The 23,691-nt window shown below is 51.4% G+C and overlaps 1 protein-coding gene across 18 annotated transcripts in view; it reads right to left on the bottom strand.

The window, feature by feature from the left end:
- The window catches only part of EHMT1 (euchromatic histone lysine methyltransferase 1), a 120,463-nt gene that overhangs the window by 15,749 nt on the left and 81,023 nt on the right, over positions 1-23,691 (bottom strand). For 14 of the 18 annotated variants that reach the window (XM_072936850.1, XM_072936848.1, XM_072936854.1 and 11 more), the window contains 14 exons: positions 22,875-22,995; positions 21,005-21,136; positions 17,635-17,780; positions 14,598-14,741; positions 12,648-12,874; positions 11,837-12,001; positions 10,712-10,794; positions 9,370-9,476; positions 7,422-7,544; positions 5,150-5,251; positions 4,388-4,492; positions 1,401-1,555; positions 534-701; positions 25-169 (listed from right to left, as the gene is read on the bottom strand). In XM_072936850.1, coding sequence (XP_072792951.1) covers positions 25-169; positions 534-701; positions 1,401-1,555; positions 4,388-4,492; positions 5,150-5,251; positions 7,422-7,544; positions 9,370-9,476; positions 10,712-10,794; positions 11,837-12,001; positions 12,648-12,874; positions 14,598-14,741; positions 17,635-17,780; positions 21,005-21,136; positions 22,875-22,995 — 1,923 coding nt within the window. The remainder of the gene's footprint in view (positions 1-24; positions 170-533; positions 702-1,400; positions 1,556-4,387; positions 4,493-5,149; positions 5,252-7,421; positions 7,545-9,369; positions 9,477-10,711; positions 10,795-11,836; positions 12,002-12,647; positions 12,875-14,597; positions 14,742-17,634; positions 17,781-21,004; positions 21,137-22,874; positions 22,996-23,691) is intronic. The other 4 variants (XM_072936861.1, XM_072936862.1, XM_072936860.1 and 1 more) reach the window with 1 other exon arrangement.

Here is a 23,691-nt window from a genome sequence, read left to right as displayed (position 1 = left end):
ACAGAAGAAAGCACGATTCCTCACCTGTAAATGAGTGATGTTCCTGTCAATGTCCATCGGGGAGGTGACACAGTTCTGTGACACGTATTTGTAATTGCTGGGACAGGGCTCACTGTCCACGGAATTGACACAGGGAATGGGGATCCTCTCGTAACCCCGGGCAATGTCTCTGTCACGGAGAAAGAATTGTCACAGAAGGAAAGCCCCCCAGACAAGGGGCCATTCAAATGCCATCCTGGGGCAGAATCACTGCCTTGGAGCACTGAGCACTCAAAGCCATTCAGACAAGAACAGAGTTGGTGTTTTCCCACCCTGCCTTACAGATGGCTCTTTGTGCTTGTGAGGATTTCCATTTGGAGGATGAATTTGCAAACCACGGACTGAATCAGCATGGGCTTAGTTCTTGCTAAGCTCACACTGACCTTCACACCAGTTTAAGAAAGTACACAGTTCTTTCTTAAACCAGGCTCCCAGCCTTCCCTGTGCAAGGGCTCCATTTCATGACCCACAGGCAAAGCCAGCCCTATTCTCACCTGCTCACCACCTTCTCTGTCTGGGCAGGCTTCTCAGAAGATGATTCTTTGAGAGTCTTGTTCATCTGTAGGGCCACCCAGACCTGAGAGTTAAGGCTGGAGCACTGGAGCGGGGTCTCACCCTCCTTGTTCTTTAAAGTGACATCCGAGCCACGGGAAAGAAAGAGACTGCAAAACAGCAAGGAAGGATAAGGATTCCCCAGGAGAAACCAGGCAAGGGGAAAACAAGCTGAATCACATCCTCCAGCCAGCCCTTAAGGGACGAGGAAGAATCTGTAGCAGTGAATAATCACCTGAGTTTTCTTTATTAAGCATGGTTCAGTGAATCCTTCTGACAGAAGCTCTGGGCAAACCTTGCCTTGCTTCAGGTACCTTGCTGGTACCAGCCTAACTTCAGACAGGCTTGAAACTCTCTCTGGCAGGGAAAGATATGGAGTGGGAAGAGCAGGCTGGAAATGGAAGAGCCCCACAGAAAACTGGTGGTGGACTTGGCCCTTGTTTATACTCACCAGCTTTTGGTGAGAACATGATGGCTTTATTCAGAGCAGGGATGAAGCAATAAAACAAAGGTAACAGGGCACCTTGTTACCATGCTAGTGGTGGGGAAAAAGAAGCTTTAATCAAGGAAGCCTGACACCTTCCTGCTGGGAAGCCCAGGCTGAGCACAGCCCCTCAGACTCCAAAACACGCCACATTTTCTGAGCAGCTCTGGCAGCAGCTGGTACCTCATACCCCCCACCCCTGGGAGAAAAACAAGCCCTCCATCCCAATCCTGGGCTGTGTGTAAAGACCAAAGACACTTGAGAGGCTCTCCTGAGGCTGCCAGTCAGCAGCCAGGGGGGCAGGGAGGGTGAGCAGTGCACTTACACCACACACTCGTAGCGGTTCTCTCGTGCCGCGATGTGCAGGGGCGAGTCCCCGTGGATGTTCACGGCGTGCAGGTCACACTTTGCTGCCAGCAGGATCTCAGCTATGTCAACACAGCCAGAAAAAGCAGCCCAGTGCAAACAAATGTTTTCCTCCTGGAGGGAAAGAAAAGCGAGAGGAGATTGTTTAAAACCCCGTGGCTTTGGTGGTTCCTTCCTCAGCTCTGCACCTGCAGCGTTCAGTGTGTGGCTGCCATCCCCACCCTGCTCTGGCTGGCTGGGAATGCCAGGGTGGACAGGGAAACCTCAGAGCAGCCAAACAGGGAGTTCTCACTCCATCCACCTCTGCACACCGAGGATGGGGAGGCTGCACACAAGGCAATCCATCACCTTCCCTACACACACACAGACAGCTCGTCAGTCTCTGAGCCACAAACCAATCTAGATCAAACCAGGAAAGAGGTGACAGACATGAACAAACATGCTGGAAAAGGCTGGATGCTGAGTTTCCCCAGCTCCAACAGCCAGAAAAGCCACTGTGCCTCCCAGGGCTGCAAAATTAAGTAGAAAAAGAGCACAGCATGAAGTTAAAGAGAAAAAGAGCACATAGGGTACGTGAAGGTGCCAAAAAGAGAACCAGAAGCCATGGGGTAAGCAATCAATCTGACTCCAGGCATCTCTTAAATACTGTATGTACCCATCTCTCACTAGCAGCACTGGAAATAGCTGAACACTCATCTTTCTGATGGAGATATTTTAAGGGATGATCCTGTTTTCTGTTACACTGCAATTTGCAGCACACGTCGATCCCTTCCCCATGACAGGCTCTAAAGATGTCGATGACAACAGTGAAATGATAGTAATGATCACCCAGCTATTCCCTTTTTTCCCTTCTTTTTAAAGCAAAAACAAAGCTGCTGCTGGAGTATTTGAGCTGTTACCATGTAACTTAAGGTCCTGCCTAAAATAGGGAGCTATTGCCACACATCCGGGAGAGGGAGACACTTTTCTACCCAGCTCCTGCTTCCCATTACAGTATCATCTAGCAAAACCCCATACAGTCTACAGAAAACATCCATCCTGTGGGTTGCACCACATGCTGCAGCTCACACAGGTCACAGACACCTGCGCTGGTCTCTGCTTTGCATTACTCCTGCCTAAAAAGCAGCATCAGCACAATCAAAGCATTTCTCCCAAAGCAGGATGTTTCCTAGCACCAGTGACATTTGTCCATAACCACATCCACCAGGACACCCCAGCTGCAGGTCCAGGATAGATGTGTCACACACACAGCTGTTAAGAACACACTTCTCTTTCAAGTCAATTGTTGACTGAGTTGATTTGATGTTCATCGTTAATGTGCGATCTTGAAGCTGTGACAGATCAAAGAGACAGTTTTGTTCAGTCAGCAAGCAGATGTAACAGCCCAAAAAGCCCCTTCTCACCTTGAATTTTGTTTTTAGGAACAGGATTGGATCCAGACCAGCCTGGGAACCAGGAACCATCTAAGTGTGCTGTGTTTGGCTGGGATAGAGTTAATATTTCTCCCAGTAGCTGGTGTGGGGTTGTGCTGAACACAGGGCTGGGGACACAGAGATGTCACTGCTGAGCAGGGCTGATACAGAGCCTGTTCTGGTCCTCCTGCTGCCTCACTGGGGAGGAGACTGGGGGACATGGAAAGCTGGGAGGACACAGCAGGACAGGTGACCCTGAGCAAAGGGATATTCCAGACCACCTGACATCAGTTCAGGATATAAAGCGGGGAAAGAATGACAAAGGGGGATGTTTGGAGTGATGGTTTTTGTCTTCCCACATCACTGTTCCATGAGTGGGGCCCTGCTCTCCTCCAGGTGCTGAACACCTGCCCAGCCATGGGAAGCAGAGAATTAATTCCCTGTTTTGTTCTGCTTGTGTGTGTGCCTTTGGCTTTTCCATTAAACTGTATCTCAACCCACGAGTCTTTTTCTACCTTTAACCCTTCTGATTCTCTCCCCACTGGTGGGGGAGTGAGCAAGGGGCTGTGAGGGGCTTGGTGCCTGGCTGGGGTTAGACCACACAATCACAGAAACACAGAGGGGTTTGCTTAGGTTTAGTTTGGAAGAGACCTCAAAGCTCATCCAGTGCCACCCCCTGCCATGGACAGGGACACCTTCCACTATTCCCAGGTTGCTCTAAACCTTGTCCAACCTGGCCCAGGACACTTCCAGGAATGGAATGAGACACCTCACTCCAAAATCCTTAGAGACTACACGAAACAAAAGAGAAACATAGTATAAGGAAAAGGGAGGAGCAGTGCTGATACAATGATTCCCCTGAAGAAGGCTTGCTAAAAAAGCAAACAGTATCTCTTTGTATCTTCTCTATTTCCCTGTAAATCCCTGGGAAAGCACCTGGCACAGCCCCACAGGCAGTGCTGGGGATCCCACGGAGCTCCCAGGGACTCAAGCACTGAGCTCATCCCACTGGAGCAGGATTTAGGGAGGTGAAGGGCAGCTCCAGCCCGAGCTGCCAGCCTGGCCATGCTCTGGACACATCAGAGCTTTGTGCCAGTGGTGCCCAGGAAAAGCCAGGCTTTGATAGCTGCTGGCAGAGTGCTCAGCCCATCCAGGAACACAAACAGGCACACAGGGTGCCCCTAACACACCCAGAGTCACTGGCCTGACAAACACAGAGCTGGTAAGTCTGGACTGAAGGGGATCTGCCTGGTGCAGTGTCCAGTGGCAGCACAGTGGGATGGGAACCAGGGAGGCTCAGAGCCGAGTCCAGCCTGAGGATTCCACACAGCATCCTCAGAGGCTGTGGCCGAGCAGCTGGAGGGACAGCACATCCCACAAGCTGCCACACTTCTGCTCAGAATGCAGGAAAACTCTCACCAGACACTTCTCACTCACACCACGGCAATGGACTGAGCCCAAAATCCGTCACCTGGCATGTCTGGGGTTTAAGCACAGACTGCAATTTCTGCAGGAGGTTCCAGGGGAGCCTTACGTTGTCACGGATGTTGATGTCCGAGCCCTTGGCCAGCAGCAGCTTCACCAGCTCGATGTGTTTGTACTCCGTGGCCCAGATCATCGGCGTCCAGCCACCGTCATCCTGGGCAGGGACAGCGGGTGACACACAGCACACACACAGCCTCCTGTGGTCGCAGCCAGCCCTGCCCTCCCCCTGTCTGTCTGCTCCTTCCCCTTCTGCCTGCAGGTCCCTCAGAGCCCAGCCTGGCTGGGAGCAGCACAGCTGAGCCTGGAGTTTATTCCAGCTCAGCAGGCTGGCACTGCCCCTCCAACTTGTTCAAGTACACTGACTGTCCAAAAGGCACAAGGAACACCCAGGGTGTGTAAGAGATCTTACAGAAACCCCCTGAGAAGCCTGGGGACCTACTCTTGCCCCAGTGCAGCTCTGTCTCACCCCACAGCAATGGGCAAACCCCACACTGATAAGTGCCAGGCTCAGCCCATCCCACACCATTGTCCATGATTCCCCAGCAGGAAAAGCTCAGAGACACCCTGGAGCAACAGGCTCCACAGCAAGTTCAAGGCCAAGGAGAAACTGCAAATCAAGGGGAGTTTCCCTGAGGTCAGTGAGGGATCACACTCCCTGGCAGATGGGAGGGGCACGGAATTGCCACCCTGGGGTGATTTGGAGGTGTCCCCCAGCAGCAGGACTGTGCCTGAGTGAGCACTGGGCAGACAGCACAGACCTGAGGGAGTCCCTGACCTGGGCAAGCAGCTCCTGCCCCAGGGAAGGCCTCACCTGGCAGTTGACATCCATCTTCCCGTTGGAGAGCAGGTACTGCACCACGTCGTAGTGCCCCTTCTTGGCTGCCAAGTGCAGACACGTGGAGCCCTCAGCATCCTGCACACAAGCACAGAACAAATCCTCAGGGATGCTCAGGAACAGCAGAGAAGTTCCCAGATGGAGCAGAGAACTCTAAAAGTCTCCACCCCACTGCCTGAAGGGCAGAGAACAGGAGCCAGAGCCAGCTCTAAGCAAAGCTTGGGAGCTTTACACCAAAGAGGTGCCACCCTGCAGAGAAGGAAAGGGCTTTGCAAAGCCTGGGGAAGGTACCAGTCCCAAACCTTGGCAGTGACGCCCCCTTCTCCAACAGCCCATTTCCCACTCCTCTCCATTTGCTGAAGAGCCAAAGGGAAGCAAAAATCCCTTACACAGGCAAAGTTTGCACTTTACATCAGAAAAATTGCTCTGTCTCAAGTTGAAATGCTCCATTCCTCCAGGTTTCCTGCTGGGTTTTGTTAGCCCAAGGCCTTATCCCAGCACCTGGCAGCAGGTCCAGGGCTGTGGTGTCTCTCTCCAGAGAGACCAGGTCCCCAGCCTGCCACAGCCATCTGCACAGACAGGAGATAAAACACAACCCCAAAGGTAGAAAGGAAAAATGCCTCTGGGAGCTGGGAATGCAAGGCCTGGAGGAGATGGGCAGGCTGTGAGTCATGATGGAGAGGAGATGCTCCCACCCTCACACCAAAGATCTCTCTGGCAGCAGCCTGACTTTTATCAGGCATTCATATCCCAAGAGCTTAGCACAGAGCAAGGCCCAGAGAGCAGGAAATCAGGAGGAGGAAATGAAAGACTGAAAATGAAATGACTCCTTCTAGCTAAATCCCTGGGAGCAACGCTGGAGGTGAGAGCTTTGGGATGGAGCTGATTGTGTTGCAGGGTGAGAGAGCAACTCCCTGAGCAAGGAGGGGACATCTCAGGTCAGGGATTGCACCATGAGGGCTCCTGGGGACACAGAAAAAGTTTCTAAACCCCCATATGTGCCCGCTCCAGCTGAATAATTCCACTGCCCCTTGGGTTCTTGCCCCTTGGATGGGTAAGAACCAAGTGCAGCTCCTCAGCCCTGGGAGAGCAGGCAGGTTTTATTGAAAAGTTTCTTCAGGTTTTGAGTGGGGTTTTTCCATGCTGATAACAGGACCAACAGCTTCACCCTGGGGGCTGGGGAGCCTCCACCCAGCTCCCTGCCCTGCAGTCCCAGGGCTCTGCACATACCTGCCCCAGCTAAGGGCTGAAGCTGCTTCCAAACCAATGCTACTGCTTTCAAACAGAGGCCTGAGCTGGTGCAATAAACTAATTAACATCATAAACTAGCTGTGATCTGAGGCTTCTAATTTGTTTTTGCAAGCTCAGAATTTATCTCCTTCCCTTGACCTTCAGAAGCACAAACTCCCCTCTTTTCCACAGGAATAAATCAGGTGAGAGATGTCTGGGCTGCTCCAAGGTACCTGGGACAGTGGCCAGCACAAAGCCACACGTGCCTGTCCTGTCCTTTCCCTTTCCCAGCTCAGAACCAGCCTCCCAAGGATCCATTTGGGGCCTGGATTGGGCAGCACCTGATACCTTCTGCAATGCTGCTGGTTCCTTCCCAAACCCAGCCAGGAGCAGCAGGTTGTGACAATAAGTTTGAATGGGGAGGCTTCCTGTGCTCCAAACAGCATCTGATTTATGGGACTAATAAATGGTCTGTGCATTTTCCAAGATTGCAAAGCAACCAGAGCATGCTAAAGGCAAAGAGACAGCTGCATTTTATTGTTTTGGTTTAAATTAAGGGGTAGAGTTTAAAGATGGGGTTCAATTTTGCCATTGCAGCATGACTGCAAGAATTCACACATCAGTCCTTTGGAAAGGAAAGCTTCCTCTGTCATTTTTCCTGGCTTGGCAAACACCTAATTACCAGCCTATTTTAAAACATCACCCCAAAACTCTTATTATGAGAGCCTACAGAGAAGGGCACTCTGAAATCAGCTCCACTGCAGTGGATTTGTGACACTAAGATCTATGAAATGAAATCCCCATGACATTTGGTGCCACAAACTAGAGGGACAAGTGGCAACACTTGCCCCAAACAGCTCATGGCCAGCAGAAAAATGAGATTATGACAACTCCAGCCTTCACTACAAGACAAACCAGTTAATTTCTACTCAGCCTGGGCACTTTTACCCAAAACTTCAAGGAAGAAATGCTGGACAGAGGCTTCCTCAGGAGAAAAAGGGAAGGAATAAACTGCTACCTTGGGATCTACTAGTGCTCCAGCCTTGATCAGGTATTTCACAGTTTCCAGGTGGTTGTTTTCTGCTGCTTCCATCAGCGGGGTCCTCTGGTCCTCAGAGCAGGTGTCAATGTTAGCACCAGCCTGTTGGGAGGCCAGGGCAAGGACAAGGACAATTAGCAGAGGAAGGATGTGGGAGTAGAGATTTAATACCAAGATCTTCTCCTGAAATTTAGCCATAGTAAGCAGGGGGAAAAAAAGAAGAAAAAAGAAGAAATAGAATGAGGAAAGAAGGCAGTGTAAGTCCACCTGCTCTGGAAACAGCACACACTGCCTGCCCCCTCTCCTGCCTTCCCAGCCAGGAAGGAACTGTAAGGAAGCCAACAGCTGGTATTAAATAACTCCTGTTATTACCAGATTTTGTACTCCTTTCTAGATATTGCTTGTGTAACAATTTGGAAAAGTCAGCCTTCTCTTTTTTCCAGCAGCTTTGTTTTCCCTGGTCTATCATTTAGCCTACAACAACCAGCTCTTCTCAATGTCACAAGCAGTAGGAACAACTTGCTGATGGCAACGGAGGCAGAAGCTGTAAAAAATATCCTGGGGATTGGCTAAATATTCCTGTGGAAGTCAATGGCACCACTTCCACAGAGGTCTCTGAGCATCTGTTCAGTTCAACCCAGAGTGCCTCCAACACTTCACTCCTCTCCAAACCATGGCTATGTCAGGTTCAGGCTGAGCTCAGGAATCATCCAAAAGTTAAACCCAAAAGCTCTCAGACACCCAGCTCTTGGTAGGGGGGTGTGTGTGAGGCTCACACCTGTTCACAGCAGCTGACTCAGGTTCACCTGGCACAAGGAGCTGTTTTCAGGTGCCTCCCACTGAATTCCTTTGGTTTGACTCTTTCCCCCAGCCAGAGAAATTTGAACCAGGGCAGAGGAGGCATTTCAAGTGGAACATGCTGAGGCCATTCCCAGCCAAACACTGGGCTGCTGCAGAAGCCAGACCTCAGGGAGAGACAAGATGAAGCACTCTGGAAACAAACCAACCCTACTGATAATTAAATTGTTTGTGATATCTCACAAGTTTTGCTCCTTTTCCTCATTCCACTGTCTTCACACGCAGTAATTGCAGTGAGAGCAGCCAGGAAGGTCCATTGCTGCCTTCAAACAGTACCTGAAAGCCTCCAGTTCCAGGTGCTGAAATGCACCAGCCCAGTAGGATCATTTCCAAGGGCCAGTCACTGCTGCCTTCTCAGCAGCCCTTTAAGGTTTCCCAATCCCATAGAGTAAACAAAACACAACTCCAGACCAGAGACACCAGTACAAAAAAGAAAAACTAGAACTTTTTAAATGCTTATTTTTCTTATTCACATTGTTTTGGAGCAGGCTCAACAACACCCCTACAGCTCTGACCATCTTCCCTCAGTTAGAACCCAAATCCCAGACAACAAACCAAACTTGCATCTTCCCTTCACTCCTTTCCACATGTGAGACATTTATGCTGCAGAGGAAAATCCTGCAGGAGCTCCTCAGGTTTTGACAGAAGGGAAGACAGGGCCTGGCAGCTTCCAGGCTCCCTCATCACCAAGAGCAACCTGGCTTGGAGATCAAAACCAAGAGCTTGGAGATCTCCTGCAGCCTGGCAGCACATCTGGCTGTGCTGGCACATCTGGCAGTGCATCAGGCTGTGCTGGTACTGGCACATCTGGCAGTGCCCAGCTCTGGCTGTGCTTAGGCACAGATCCCCACCTGCCCACACCAAATCTTCCCCTGCTCCTTGCCTGGAGAACAGCCCAGCAGGACCATTCCAGTTGTGCCCTCCCGTTACTCTGCCCCACTCCTCCCTCAGCAAACCCTGGGACTGAGGAGGGTTTTTACAGGAGGGATTTTCCACTGCTGATTTCCATGTGGGGCAGATCAAAGCCCACAGCAAATGGTTTTTGAGAGGGCTGGAAGTGCAGACAGACCTGAATGAGCATGTGGCAGATGTCCACGTGGCCGGACTCGGCTGCAGCATGGAGAGGGGTTCTCTTACTCTGATGCTCCATTTTAAAATTAGGGTCAATTCCATCCACTGCAAAACAGAGCAGAGACACTTTCAAGCACAGTTCAGAGACTGAAGTGTAACAGGAGAATCATGTAAGCTAAAGGCTTTTAAGGGATGGGTTCCCAGCCCATCCTCAGGCCTGCTCATGTCTCACTGCACATTTCACCAGAAAGCTCTCAGGGCAGTCCCCTGCACATTCAATATGCAACAGCCCTCAAACCCAGAGCTTAGAAACACCATGAAATTCAATGACTTTTTAAGGCATTACTATATTTCCAAAGGCAACATCCCTCAGCTTCACAACTCATCTCAAAAACAACAAACACCACACGAGGATAAAAAGAGAAAAAATGCTGCTTGGTTTAAAGCACCCCAGAAATTGGGAACAGCAAAGAGTTTGTACTACCTGGGCTCTGTCTCACCACTATTAACTGAAATTAAAATTAGTGATCCTTTTTGCACCCCTGCAAATACAGAGCTGCAACATGGATGGAATTTCTCCACAGAGGCTCAGGATCTGGCCAGAGATTTTCACAGCTGTGCAGAGACTGACAGATGATGCTGACAGCCAGACAAAGATGTCTGGGCATGATAACATGTTGTGTATGATGAGGCTGTAGTTAAATATCAATGAATAACATTTCTGTGCTATTGAAAACAGGAACAATGGAGCAAACGCTAGACAAAAAAAAAAAAAAAAAAAAAAAAAAAAAAAAAAGGAACTGATAAAGGGCAAGAACAGAGAGCATCCAAAAATGTACAGCAAAGTACTGGAGTGGAAAGGAAGCATCCTGAGGAAACATTGTGTCCTTCAGAGGGGGAAATTCCTGGGGAATATTGGGTGCTAAAAACAAGCTCAGCAGCTCAAAGGTATCTAGTGATAGGCACCTCTGTATCCCCAAAACAAACCCCATGGTTGAAGGCTCTTCCCTTCTGCTTTCTTGCTGATGGGTCTTGATTTAAATTGAAATCTATTAAATCTATTCCCTCTCTACTGGATGCAAGTATGTACCCCAGGCATGGAGAGGGGATGGGACAAACCACATGGAGGTCACTGTGGGGACACAACCAGCTCAGATGCAGACACAAGCGGGGAGCAGTGCACATTTCCCAGAGAGATGAAGCCTTCCCAATGACACATCACCCACAGGAGCCTCCCCACGGGAAGATGACGTGGCGCCATGCTGGGAAGTGGCCGCTGGCACTGCCTGGCAGGAGCTGGGAGTGCTGCCAGACAGGAGGCCTGGGCAGGAGGCACCTACCCAACATCAGCAGCACCTTCTGCAGCTCCCCTTGCCTGGCTGAGAAGTACAGCTGCTTCGGGTGGAACCGCAGCTTCTTGGGCCTGCAGGAGCGGGGAGAGAGCGGAATTAATGCCCAGGGAAGAACGGGAATGTCACCCCTCACTGCCACCCCTGCACTTGGCAAAGCTCTGGGCTCATCCCCCAGCGTGGGCAGCAGGGCTGGGGGAGCTCTGCCCCTCTGTCCCCGTGCTCAGGTGAGACCCCACCTGCAGAGCTGCCTCCAAATCTGGGATCCCCGACACAGGGAGGACGTGGAGCTCTGGAGTGAATCCAGACAGGCCACAGAGATGCTCCAAGGGCTGGAGCCCCTCTGCTCTGGAGCCAGGGTGGGAGAGCTGGGGGTGCTCAGCTGGAGAGGAGAAGCTCCAGGGAGAGCTCAGAGCCCTTCCAGGGCCTAAAGAGGCTCCAACAAAGCTGGAAAGGGACTGGGAACAGGGGATGGAGGGACAGGACACAGGGAATGGCTTCAAACTGAAAGCCAGGAAATTTAGGATTAAATATATGAAAGAAATCCCTCCTTGGGAGGGTGGGCAGGCCCTGGCAGCTGTGGCTGCCCCTGGATCCCTGGCAGTGCCCAAGGCCAGGCTGGACAGGGCTGGGAGCAGCTGGGACAGTGGGAGGTGTCCCTGCCATGGCAGGGGTGGAAGTGGATGAGATTTAAGGTCCCTTCCAACCCAAACTTTCTGTGATTCTCTGATACAGCTTCAGTGTACAGGTCCAGAAAAACAAATTTCCAGAAGGAGGCTTTAAAACTTCCAGCTCCAGCCCGAGGCAGTCCTGTTCCAGAGAGGGCTGGATCTGTTCAGTGCTGCTCAGCAACAGATTCTGGGTCTCATTACTGTGAACAGGAGCCCAGAAGTTACAGCTGCAGCTGAAGAGCCAGTGGAAAACTAAATCCTCCAGAGAAATCAATAAGACATTTAGAGCTGTTACAGTTCTCCCAAATCTGTTGGGGATGACTAATGAGTGAAGTGAAGAAAAAAAGCTCAGAGTTGGACCAAAATCCAGAAAAGCTAAGTCTCCTTTTCTCTAGGCTAAGCAACTTGGCTGGGAACTGGAGTGACCCAATGGTCTTTTGCTTACTTTTCAGAGTCCAGGGCAATCAGGGCACTTTCCAGGGTTTCTTTCACTGGTCCCTGGGTCAAGCTAGTAGTAGGCTTTGGAAAAACTGAAGACCCAGGGATGTCAAACCCTTCAGCAGCTGAACTTTCTGGCTTGTCTTCCTCTGACAACCTCGTCCCAGTGCCACTGAAGAGGAAAAATGAGAGATAGCCAAAGCATAACCATTAAAAATACACAACGTTTCTCTTACGCCAAAAAAGAAAAGCAAATGCATTTTAAACACAGATAAGTGTAACTGAAATCGAAACCCAAAGCAATATATTTTACAGCTTTTTTGGTAAGAACTTGCCCAGTAAGGAATTGCACTGCCCTCTGACTACATCTTGATGTACTCCATGCTACAGGAGACCAAGGTACATGGGGCAAGTCTTAAAGCCACCTACACAAGGCCATATGGGATGGGAAGTCAGAGCAGAGTTCAACACAGGGCTGGTTTGATTTGTGTTTTCCTCCTCTCATGGGTGCGAGTCAGGAGCTGCAGATGGGAATGGCTGTCACTTGGCAAACCTGACAATATCAACTAATTCCACTATTATTCCATTCCTAACAGTAAGAGGAAGGAATGGTTTAACTCCTGAACCCCCCAACCTCCAGAGCCTCTGCCTCAGCTCTGGGCCAGCGAGTGACCCAAAACAATCCTGCAGATTCCTGAAGCTGAGCCAGCCCAGGCAGCACTCAGCTCACTGAGAGGAGCACAGCCATTCCTCAAAGCTGAGCCCAATTCAAACCAAATCCTGGTCTGGCAGGAGGTTTGAGATCCCCCCGAGCTCACCTCCCCGTGGTGGTGTCGGCCCTGCCCTCCACAGCGCCGGGTTTCTGCTGCTCGTAGCTCAGGGACACCGTGGAGGTGGTGTCAGCCTTGGCTATTGTCACCTCCTTGGCCTTGGAGGCCTCCTCCCCGCAGTGAGGGCAGTAGCTGGTGTCGTTCACCTGCGAGGCACAGCTCTTGTGGAAGCGGTGGGAGATGCTGCTCTCGGGCTGACACTCCATGAAAGTGCCCTTAAAAAACCACAGAGAAGGAATTCAGCCCCTGCTCGGCCCGTGCCTCGCCCCTTCACATGCTCCATGCCATTCCTCTCACCACCTCTCTCGGCCCTGCTGCGTCCAGTACAGTAAAGCAAGCACTGCCACTTCTTTAGAAGAGAACAAAACCAAGGTAAAGGGGGAAAAACTCACTTGGTTAAGGACTGCAAAGCAAGATTTGGAATTGTGCTTGGGAAACAGAACAAAGAAGTCCCGATTTCCAGCTCTTCCCTCTAACGCTTGAAGTTCTCGCTTGTGTCTCTAGAAGTGCCAGTGCACTGTAAGGACGCCCCCAAAACTGGAAGAGAAACCTTCAGACCTGTGCTGAGCCAGCATTAAAGCTACCTGAAACACAGCTTACAAACCATTCAAGAACTGCATGAATCTGTCATTGACCCCACTGTAACCCAAATTATGTGACTCTTCTGCCTGGACCAGCCTAATTAACCCAAACAAGCTTGCTGCTCATGCAACAAACTGGGCAATTCCTCTTAAAATTATTTTCCCTTTCTAGCAAAGTCCCTGCAACTGCTGTGCAGGAGCCCAGAACTCCCTGCCTGTGGTGTCAGTGCTGCCTGAAGCCCTGCTGTGCTCTGGGTTGGTGATGGTGGCACAGACAAACACTCCAGGTTCACCTCTGTGCACCAGCACACAGCACTGAGAGATGGAAGAGAGTGCAAGGAAAGGCCAGCCAAACCCCCTCTTCTCCTGAATCCAGTCTTCCCAAGCAATCTAATTAACTCTATTTCAGCTTTGCAAATGCCTTGAAGGGGTTTGAGGATTTTATCTTCTAAATGATCTTTGACTCAGCAAGAAACCCAGGATGGCTCCACTTACTACAATAATGCTTGAGACAACTGCAGCATCTTTCCTTGAGTCATCTTGAAAAATACCAGCATCACACAATTAAGCCTCACCATCACTCCATGAGGCCTCAGTTGGTGCCCTTCAGCTTTATCCACAGGGAAAGCAGGGCACTGACCACTAAAGGACTGCACCAAGTCCCTTAAAAGCCTCGGTGGCACAGGTGGAAGAAGCAGCAGGAGATCACAGAGTGATTTGTGTTGGAAGGAACCTTAAATCTCATCTGGTTCCACCCCCCTGCCATGGGCAGGGACACCTTCCACTGCCCCAGGCTGCTCCAAGCCCTGACCAGCCTGGCCTTGGACACTGCCAGGGATCCAGAGGCAGCCACAGCTGCTCTGGGCACCTGTGCCAGGGCCTCATCACTCTCAGATGGGAGAATTCCTTCCTAATATTTAATCTTCCTAATATCTAATCTAACTGAGATCTCCAACACTGCCTTGGTCCAGTGCCATCACTCAGGTTCCCCATCCTGAGGGAACACAGAGGTGGGGGCACAGGTTCCCCCACAAACCAAGCTAAGACATTTTTTGGATGTGATTGATCTGTACACCAAGAAAAACAACAAACCCTTGTTCCAAAGAAATTCCAAAGGCAAGACTTCCAGCATGTGAAATCCCCTTGGTAACACCCTTTGAGGGTCTCCAGGAAGATAAAGGTGATGATTTCAGCTGCCCTCACACACATTCCTATTGAAAACACCTCCTGATGTGCTGTGGAACGAGGTGGGGCTGATGCCAGGAAGTCAGGACACCCCTTTAGGGACCATCTCCATGTTCAGCTTCCAGCTGTTGCAACAGGTACCCCCTTCCCTAGATTGAGAGCACGAACTTACTGCAGTGCAAAAGTATCCACAGCCAGGGCAACACTGGTGTTTCACCATCCTCCCTCTATGGTCCTCACACAGCACCAAAAGCTGGACTTTGTTAGACGGGCGCATCAGTTCATACTTAACCACACTGTTTGTGCATCGGCCCAGCTGGAACAGGAGAAATTAAAGGAAATGAAATTACTGCAGACCACAACACTCCCTGTGCTTGTGCAGAGGAAGATTTTGCACACTGCCTCGAGGAGCCCTGGCTTGTTCACAGGAATTCAGCTGTGTGCCAGAGAGCATTAGCAGTGCAGCAGGAAGCTGTGAAAGCTGCTCTCAGGAAGGAATGCATCATTTACTAACTAACATGCATGTGCACCCCGAGTCATTTGTTCCTTGCAACAACAACAACAAAATCATAACTGGAAATAGGCAACAGCCAAGCAGCAGAAGGGGCAGTCCCAGGGGCCTGACTCACACAACACACACTCTCCTCTTGCCAGGAAGAGCGGGTGTCAGTGACCAAGAGAAGGAGACCATACACACTAAATCTTGTTACTGCTCAAAACTCCCAGTCACAGGAAGATAAAGGGAGAAATAATTGCTCCTCATTGCCAGCGAAGTTATCGTCTGTACTGGTTCCAGCACTGGCCCCTGCCCAGACCACAGGGATGAAGAGCCAGGCTTTCATGAAAGCTCAGCTAAAGTCATGTTTGGAGCAGGTTTTCCAAAGGATTTCACCAATCTACAGCTCTGGGCTTAAAAATCAGAGGATCACAGAATCATGGAATGGTTTGGGTGGGAAGGGACCTGAAAGCTCATCCACTTCCACCCCTGCCATGGCAGGGACACCTCCCACTGTCCCAGGCTGCTCCCAGCCCTGTCCAGCCTGGCCTTGGGCACTGCCAGGGATCCAGGGGCAGCCACAGCTGCTCTGGGCACCTGTGCCAGGGCCTGCCCACCCTCACAGGGAAAAATTTATTCCCAATCTTCACCTTCACTCCTTCAGCTTGAAGCCATCCCCCTTTTCCTACCATTCCATGCTTTCTCATGCTCCACCTTGTCCTTTTACTGGCAGCAGGTTCCAGAATTGGGGCTCCCTGTCCCCAGCCAGTGTTCCTTGCTCTGCTGCACCAAGAGGGAGCAGCATCTCCTACAGCCACCACTGTCCCAGCCCAGCTGTCAACTGCCAGCAGGACACCACACTCTTTGTGTCTGTTTCAAGCTCCCCTTGATAATAACTTACTTTCCCCAAATACCTGGCAAAGGAGATTTATAAACCAGGAATATCAAGGTGAAAGGCTGCTCCAAGGAAGGGTCCCTTGGAGGGAAGGTGTAGAATTCATTGTGCTCATGACAGTCAGTCAGGGACTCAGTGCCACAGACTGTCCCTCTGCTCCAGCCAAGAATTTGCTGCTTTTTCTCAACAAAACTAAACTTTCTCTCTATTTTCTTTTTTAAATTCCACCCCTGCAGACGCAACACCCCTATGGGAAAAGAGAATGGATTTCAACCTAGGCTCATCATCTACCCCAGCATCTCCAGTTCATCTTTCCCAAATTCCAGCTGCAAAGACTTGTGTGGTTGGGACACCTTGGCCAGACTGATCCCTGTCACCACCCCGAGCCCAGGGGCTGCAGTGATGGCACAAGGGGACCACTGATCTTTTTCTGAGGAGGAATTTTACTGAGGTGAGGAAATTCCATTGACATGTGGAAAGCTGCATTACCCATGTGAGGAAGACCCTGCACTGCTATGCCACACTTTTTGTTAGAAACTCTAAAACAAGTTCAACATGATTAATTGCTATTTTGCAACCATTAGAGAGTGCAGCAGGGTGCTCAGAACTATTTATAACACTCTCCAAGGACATGACAGTCTGGAGAAGCCACTATTCACACATATAATATTCCTCTAACATCTCTGAGTCACTTATCCCATTATCAAAAAGAATCCAACATCAAGCATGGTCTTTGCTGTTCCTCCCTGTGATTTATTCAGGGACAGAACTGTCAACTCACCATAGCCAGGAGCAGGGATTCTTTCACACACCTTGTGTTTGTTTAGAAACCCTGGGGTCCCTCCTGTCTATGATGAGTCTCCCAAGATATTTTCTCTTTAATGAAGCAATTTTGCCATTCTTTGGAAATTCCTCTCTCTACAGGTACCAGCACATACTAAGAGAAGCAGAGCTGGTCTACAAACCTGATTATCCCTTTGTCCCTCCATCCACCCTTCTCCTGGAATCCTAGAGGAGAACTAGGGATATTCTCATTCCTTGTTCTACCACTGGTGAGTGTGAGAGTGCTGTAGTGAGGCTGAAGCTGAAAAGAAACCCAAGTGCCTCCCAGTAAAAGGAGAATCCATCAAGAGCATTCCTGTCCTGCAGTTCTCACTTTCCAGATTTTGGAATGGAGTCACTTCTGCCACTTCCTCCCACACTTCTGGAACCAGCAGAGCCCAAGCAGCCCAGCTGTGACCCAAAGGCATCGAGTGCACTCCCTGCCAGGCAGTCAGACTGGGGCTGCACAGTTGCCAGGACATGGAAGCTTTGGGACAGAAAGAGGAGGAGAGAGAAAGGCTGGGGCAGCAGAGGCCATGCCAAGCTCCTGAACTCAACACCTGGCCACAGAAAGGTTTGCAGCAGTTCCTTCGCAGTCAAGGCAAACCAGCTCCAATTCTTGAATGGATTTTCTCTCTCTGATGCAGGTTCCTGTATTTGAGCCCGTGGGGCCTGAAGTGTGAATGTTACATCAACCAGATCCAGCCATACAGGCCAGGACCAGCTTGAGAGAGCCACCCAGAGCCTCTCCCAGTGCAGACACAGCAGCTGCTCCCTTCCCAGTGGCCTCACCCCAGTGCTGGGACAGGCACAGAGTGCTGGAGCCCTCAGCTGAGCGAGGGGGACATTCCTGCCATTCCTCACACCAGTGGGTCCCAGTCTAGCAGGCCCAGAGCCCCTGCATGACCCCACACGTGCTCCTGGCACAGCTTTTCACTCTTTGTGGCCTTGTCCTCAGCAGGAAAGGCCGTGGGGAGCTAAAGGACAGGCTCCTACCTCGTTATCCACGCTCTCCGTGGCCATGCACTGGTTGTTGGCTAACGTGGTGATCTCTCTGCTTTTGGGGGTTTCCATTCGACAGCTACACAGGGGCACTTCCTGCAGACCATCCACTTCCATTGCTTCAGGGCCATTGGAGAGACCTGGGGCACAGAAAAACAGTGAATTAACTCCAGTTCTCTTCCAGGGGAAAGGATTCAGTCCACCAACACCAGTCATGTCCTGTGACATCTTCCCATTCCATGTCCTGAAATGCTCTCCAGGCTCTAGCACCATCCTGTAAAAGAGACCCTTTTACACCAGCTGGAGTTTGCAAAAGCCTCCTGCACTTTTCCCAGTCCAGCCACACTCAGCTGACTGTGCTGAGATCAAGAGTGATAAGTTAAGATCAGTTTATTCTGAGAAAACCTCAAAAAGGCAAAGCAATAAGGTGCAGGTTTTTATCAGCCTCTCTCCCCTCCCCACAACACTGGGCTCTGGCACCAGGAAATTTGCAGGAAACCACTCAGAGCTAGAAATTTGAATAGGCAGTGGAGTGATAAATAGAGATGATCACAAAAGCACAAACTCCTATTTGCAAAGGCTTATTACACAGATGGGAAAACAAAATTCCTGGGACTGTTTGGTGTCAGCCAAGCACAAATTACTTATTTTGCAAAGAGAAAAAACCAGTGAAAAGAAAGCAGCAAGATGCTCCAATGTTCTTGCCTTTTCCTCATCTCTCAGATGTTGAACACTTACAAACCTATGGAAAGGTGGATGAGGGCTTTTGAGGGGGGTCACTGTGGGAATATTCCTGTGGTTCCTCTGGATTGAAATCAACCACTGGGTTCCCCAAGATTGACAAACACTGGCCTAGTGGCAAAAGGGTTGATTCCAGTCCTACCCTCGTCTTCCAGGCCTGCACCAAACCATCTCTGCAATGTTTACAGCACAGAATCCTCTGGCCTTGGGGCTGGTTCACCCTGAAGCTTTTATCCCAAGCTTTCCCTGCCCACTGCTCTGGGACTGACTCACACTGAGAAGGAAGCCTGCTGCTATTTTTCAAGCTTTTGAATGGGAATGGAGAGTTCTCTTGCCGGGAGGTTTTGCAGATTTCACTTCATCACTGAGGGAGATTCCTCTTCAGCTGCCCTGGCAATGGCAGCCTTCCCCCAGAGCACCCTGCCCGTGGCTCTGACCCTGCCAGCCGAGCACAAACCCCTTTCATCCCATCAGGAATTCCTTGAGCCAACAAGTTACAAGCCCAAACCTAGCAAAGGGATATTTCAAGACATACAAGGCCAGGAAAAGTCCTCACTGTTTTCATGTAAAATCCTGTCAAGATCTTAAAGGTTTAAGAGTTTTCTCTGGGAGCACAAATCACAAAGCTCATTCCTCGCCTTCCAAGCTGTCACTTCCCTAATCTGTTTGACATCCAGAGGCTCTGGTGAAAGCATCCCTCATCCCTCCTGACCCTCCCTTGCTGGGGAAGGCTCCCACCCTCTCTTTGATGTGCCTCTATCAAAGGAGCCAGACAAGCTTTGAGGGAGCAGTGGGGCAGACGGGCGGATGCAGCCAGGGGATGCTGGATCTGAGGAGAGTTCAGCACTGGGAGCAGCAGCTGAGGCTCAGCACCCAGGGCACAGCACCAGCCCCTCCTCCTCCAAGGGCTGAGCCATTCCTGAACCATTCCTGAGGGGCCAGCAGCTGCAGTTCTGGGGGGATGCTGAATCAGCATATTCAGGGAATGGAGGGCAGCTGCTGAGTGGGACAGGAGGGCTGGGGCAGTACTTTGGACCCTTGGTGAGAGTATTCCTGAGCTAACGAGCCTCACTGGAACTGGGATCCCATCTACAGCCTCATTCCATCCCAGCACCCTCCCTATCCTCACCCACATCCCCAGCCTCACCCCCATTCCAAACCCATACCCATTTCTATCCCAGCCCCATCCCTACACTCATCCCCATCCCAGCCCCATCCCTATCCTCATGCTCACCCCCAGCCCAGCCCCATCCCCACCTCCTCATGCTCATCCCAGCTGCATTCCTATCTCAGCCCCATCCCTACCCTAATCCTCATCCCCAACCCAGACCCACATCCATCCTTATCCCCAGCCCAGACCCATCCCCATCCCTATCCCAACGCTCATCCCCAGTCCAGCCCTATCTTCCCCCTCATCCCGATCCAAATCCCTAACCCCCATCCCATCCCAATCCCTAATCCTGATCCCAATCCCCAACCCCATCCCATCCTGATCCCTAATACCAATCCCTAACCCCATCCCATCCCTAATGCCGATCCCTAACCCCATCCCATCCCTAATGCTGATCCCTAACCCCATCCCATCCCTAATGCCGATCTCCAACCCCATCCCATCCCTAATGCCGATCCCTAACCCCATCCCATCCCTAATGCCGATCTCCAACCCCATCCCATCCCTAATGCCGATCCCCAACCCCATCCCATCCCTAATGCCGATCCCTAACCCCATCCCATCCCATCCCTAATGCCGATCTCCAACCCCATCCCATCCCAATCCCGCCCCATTCCCGTTGCTCCGCGCGCTCTGTGGCCGCCAGGGGGCAGCCGGGGCCCCGCACGACGCCACCCACCAAACAAAGGGACCCCAAACCCTGCCCCAAACCTGACCCCAAATCCAAACCCTGCCCCAAACCTGACCCCAAATCCAAACCCTGCCCCAAACCTGACCCCAAATCCAAACCCTGCCCCAAACCTGACCCCAAATCCAAACCCTGCCCCAAACCTGACCCCAAATCCAAACCCTGCCCCAAACCTGACCCCAAATCCAAACCCTGCCCCAAATCTGACCCCAAATCCAAACCCTGCCCCAAACCTGACCCCAAATCCAAACCCTGCCCCAAACCTGACCCCAAATCCAAACCCGACCCCAAACCCAAATCCAAACCCGACCCCAAACCTAAACCTGACCCCAAACCTGACCCCAAATCCAAACCCAACCCCAAATCCAAACCTGACCCCAAATCCAAACCCGACCCTAAACCTGACCCCAAATCCAAACCCAACCCCAAAACTAACCCCAAATCCAAACCTGACCCAAAATTCAAACCTGACCCTAAACCTGACCCCAAATCCAAACCCAACCCCAAACATAACTTCGACGCCAAACCTGACCCCCAAACATAGTCCCAACCCCAAACCTGGCCTCACATTCAAATTCAAACCAGACCCCAACCGAGCCCTGTCCCCAAACCCAAGCTCAGACACAAAACCAGCCCTGACCCCAAACCCAGCTCCAATCCCAACCCCAAACCAAACAACGACCCCAAGCCAATCCCCTCTCAAACCCATCCCAAACTCCAGCTCCAACCCCAAAGCTAAACCCAAGCCCACCCTCAGCACTCACCTCCCGCTGGCGAGGAGAGGATGCCCTTCACCCGGAGGTCCAGGGAATCCAGGGACACCTCCATGTACTCCATGCTGTTCTCCTGGCTGGGGCCCTCCCTGCTGCCCAGCGAGGGTTTGTAGGCTTCAGCACCTGGATGGGAACAGGGGATTCACACACACCCCACGGGAAAAGCCACCCCATGGCTGTGGGGCCGTGCAGGCTCACTGGGGAACCGTGAGGGCAGAGCACACAGAATGTGCCACCACCACACCCGGGCATGGCCGGGCACTGCTCTGCTCACACTGAGCTTCCACCTCCACCCATGAGGGAATAAATGAGACGAGTTCAGCCTCTGAAAGGGCACAAGGAAGGGATGAAGCAGGGCTTGAGCAGCCTCCTGCCCCCAGGTGCTGCACAGGCCTCAGGTACACGCTGGCCAGGCAGAGCCAACTGCACCTCAGGAGGAGGATGAGACAGGTGACATCCAGCTGAGTGGGAGGGGGACACAAAAAAATAAAGTTGTGCCTCCAAGTGAGCAGAGATGCTGCTGGGAAGAGATTGTGGGAGAGAGAATTGACTCTGCACTCCCCTGGCTTCACTTCTCTCCTGCTTTGCTCCTGCCAGTCCAGCTTGGCCAAGAGAGCTTGGTTACCCTTCCAGACCAGCTCCAACCTTACTGAAGGGGCAGAAAACCAGCCTGCATGTGAAATGCAGAATTAGATATTTGCTGTGACAGGGATCAACGGTCCCCATGGCACCCTGGGAGGAAGAGGAGTGAGTCAGGTGAGTGACAGAGCCCAGGCACAGAGCAGGGGCTGAAAAATGGTCAATTCACTTAGAAGTACCAAAAAGCTGCTGATACAAAAATGACCTTTTTGCACCGAATTAGCAACCTAGAAGAATAAACCTTTTGGTGGCAGTGGATGTATGACACCTCAGCAATGAAGCTGGAGGCACAGCTGCACTATCCACTTTATCTCTCTCATGTTGTTACCTTTCCCAAAGAGAAGCATCACATCCAACCTGCACTCCTGCCTCTCCTCACCTCTTCCCTCTCACCAGAGCTCACTGAAACCTTCTCTGGTGCTCAGTGACTTGGGACAAACAAGAGGGAGCCCCTGAACAACACCCACACTTGAGATGGGCCTGAGGCAGCTCCTTCCAAATGTTGTGGTTCTTCCACAAGGAGCAAAGCCAAGCTGCACATTCCAGCACCCACACAACAGCAATGGAACACCATTCCAGGGTGGTTCTTTCTTCTCCTTCTGCATCTAAACGTGCTCCTTGAGCTTATGGGACAGGAGTCCATATGGACACGTCACACAAGCCCAGACTGCTCTGGGTGGGAAGGGACCTTAAAGCCCATCCCATTCCCACCCCTGCCATGGCAGGGACACCTTCCACTGGCCCAGCCTGCTCCAAGCCTTGTCCAGCCTGGCCTTGGGCACTGCCAGGGATCCAGGGGGAGTCACCTCTGTGCCAGGGCCTCCCCACCCTCAGAGGGAAAAATTTCTCCTGTATAGATAACATCAATTTCCTGTCTTTCAGTCTGAAGCCATTCCCCCTTGTCCTGTCACTATCTCCCCATATAAAATTCCTCTTCCTCCTTTTTTGTAAGCCCCATGGGGCCTTTTTTGGGATACTCTAAAATAAATGGATTGCTGAACAAAATGAAGTTCCTCCAGCATTCCAAAGACAAAGCCACGAGTTCTGCTGTGACAGTGACACCAGCAGCTCCTGGCAGTGAGGGTCAAGTTCACAGCCTGGCTTATCACAGCCCAGCCTCAGGAAGGAAGAGTGAGACTGCAGACTTACAGGCCTCAGATCCTTCCCCCTACACCTGGGAGGCTCCTGGGGTGGGATTTAGGAACAAAACCCCTTTAATTACCTAGCACACCGCCTTGTTTCTTTTTATTCCTCCGCCTCCTCTTGCGGGTGGGTTTCAGCCATGGACTGTCCGTCTTCCCTTTCCTCTTCAGCAGCTTCTTCTTGACACTGGACTCGGAGCTCTGAAGAACCAGAGAGGCCACGTGCACGTCAGGCATGGTGGCACCAGGGTCCCTTTGTGGAACAGCCCTCACCCAGCTCGAGCTGTGTGAGAAGGACCAGGGCTTTGAAACCAAGGGGTGCTAAGGTGCCTTTATAGCACTGAAAAGGAAACTCAGGCACACGTGTGGGTGGATTTCCTGTCTGTTAGCAGGGCAGGCTGCACTTTCTCTTCCATGGAGGCCCTCACACCACGCTCATGAGCAGCACTGCAAGTGGGCAGGCACGTGTACACTTCCAGCTTCTCCCAAAAAATAATTGCAGAATCACGGAGTATCCTGAGCTGTAAGGGACCCGCAAAGACCACCAAGTCCAGCTCCTGGTCCTGAACAAACACCCCACCCTGTGCCTCAGAGGGTTGTTCCAACGCCTCTTGAGCTCTGGCAGTTGGGTTTTCAAACTAAAATATTCATGTTTCTCCACAAAAAAAAACCCACTTTGCACTTGAAGGGCCACCTGGCAGGGCTGGAGTGGACCCAGGGGAACTGAACTCCAGAGCAGCAGAGCAGCCCCCTCCCTGAGCCAGGAACAGGGCAGCACAGACCAATCATGCAGCAAATACTCAGCCACACGTATGAATCTCAACAGACTTTGGGTTTTGGTTTAAAAAAAAATCAGTTGTCTGGGGTGGTGTTTCAAAGTCAACATCAGAACAGGAA

The sequence above is a fragment of the Taeniopygia guttata genome, chromosome 17 (assembly GCF_048771995.1).
Source record: "Taeniopygia guttata chromosome 17, bTaeGut7.mat, whole genome shotgun sequence".
Taxonomy (NCBI): Eukaryota; Metazoa; Chordata; class Aves; order Passeriformes; family Estrildidae; genus Taeniopygia; species Taeniopygia guttata.
Note: the sequence above shows the minus strand (reverse complement) of the source record. Positions and strands in the feature narration are given on the sequence as shown.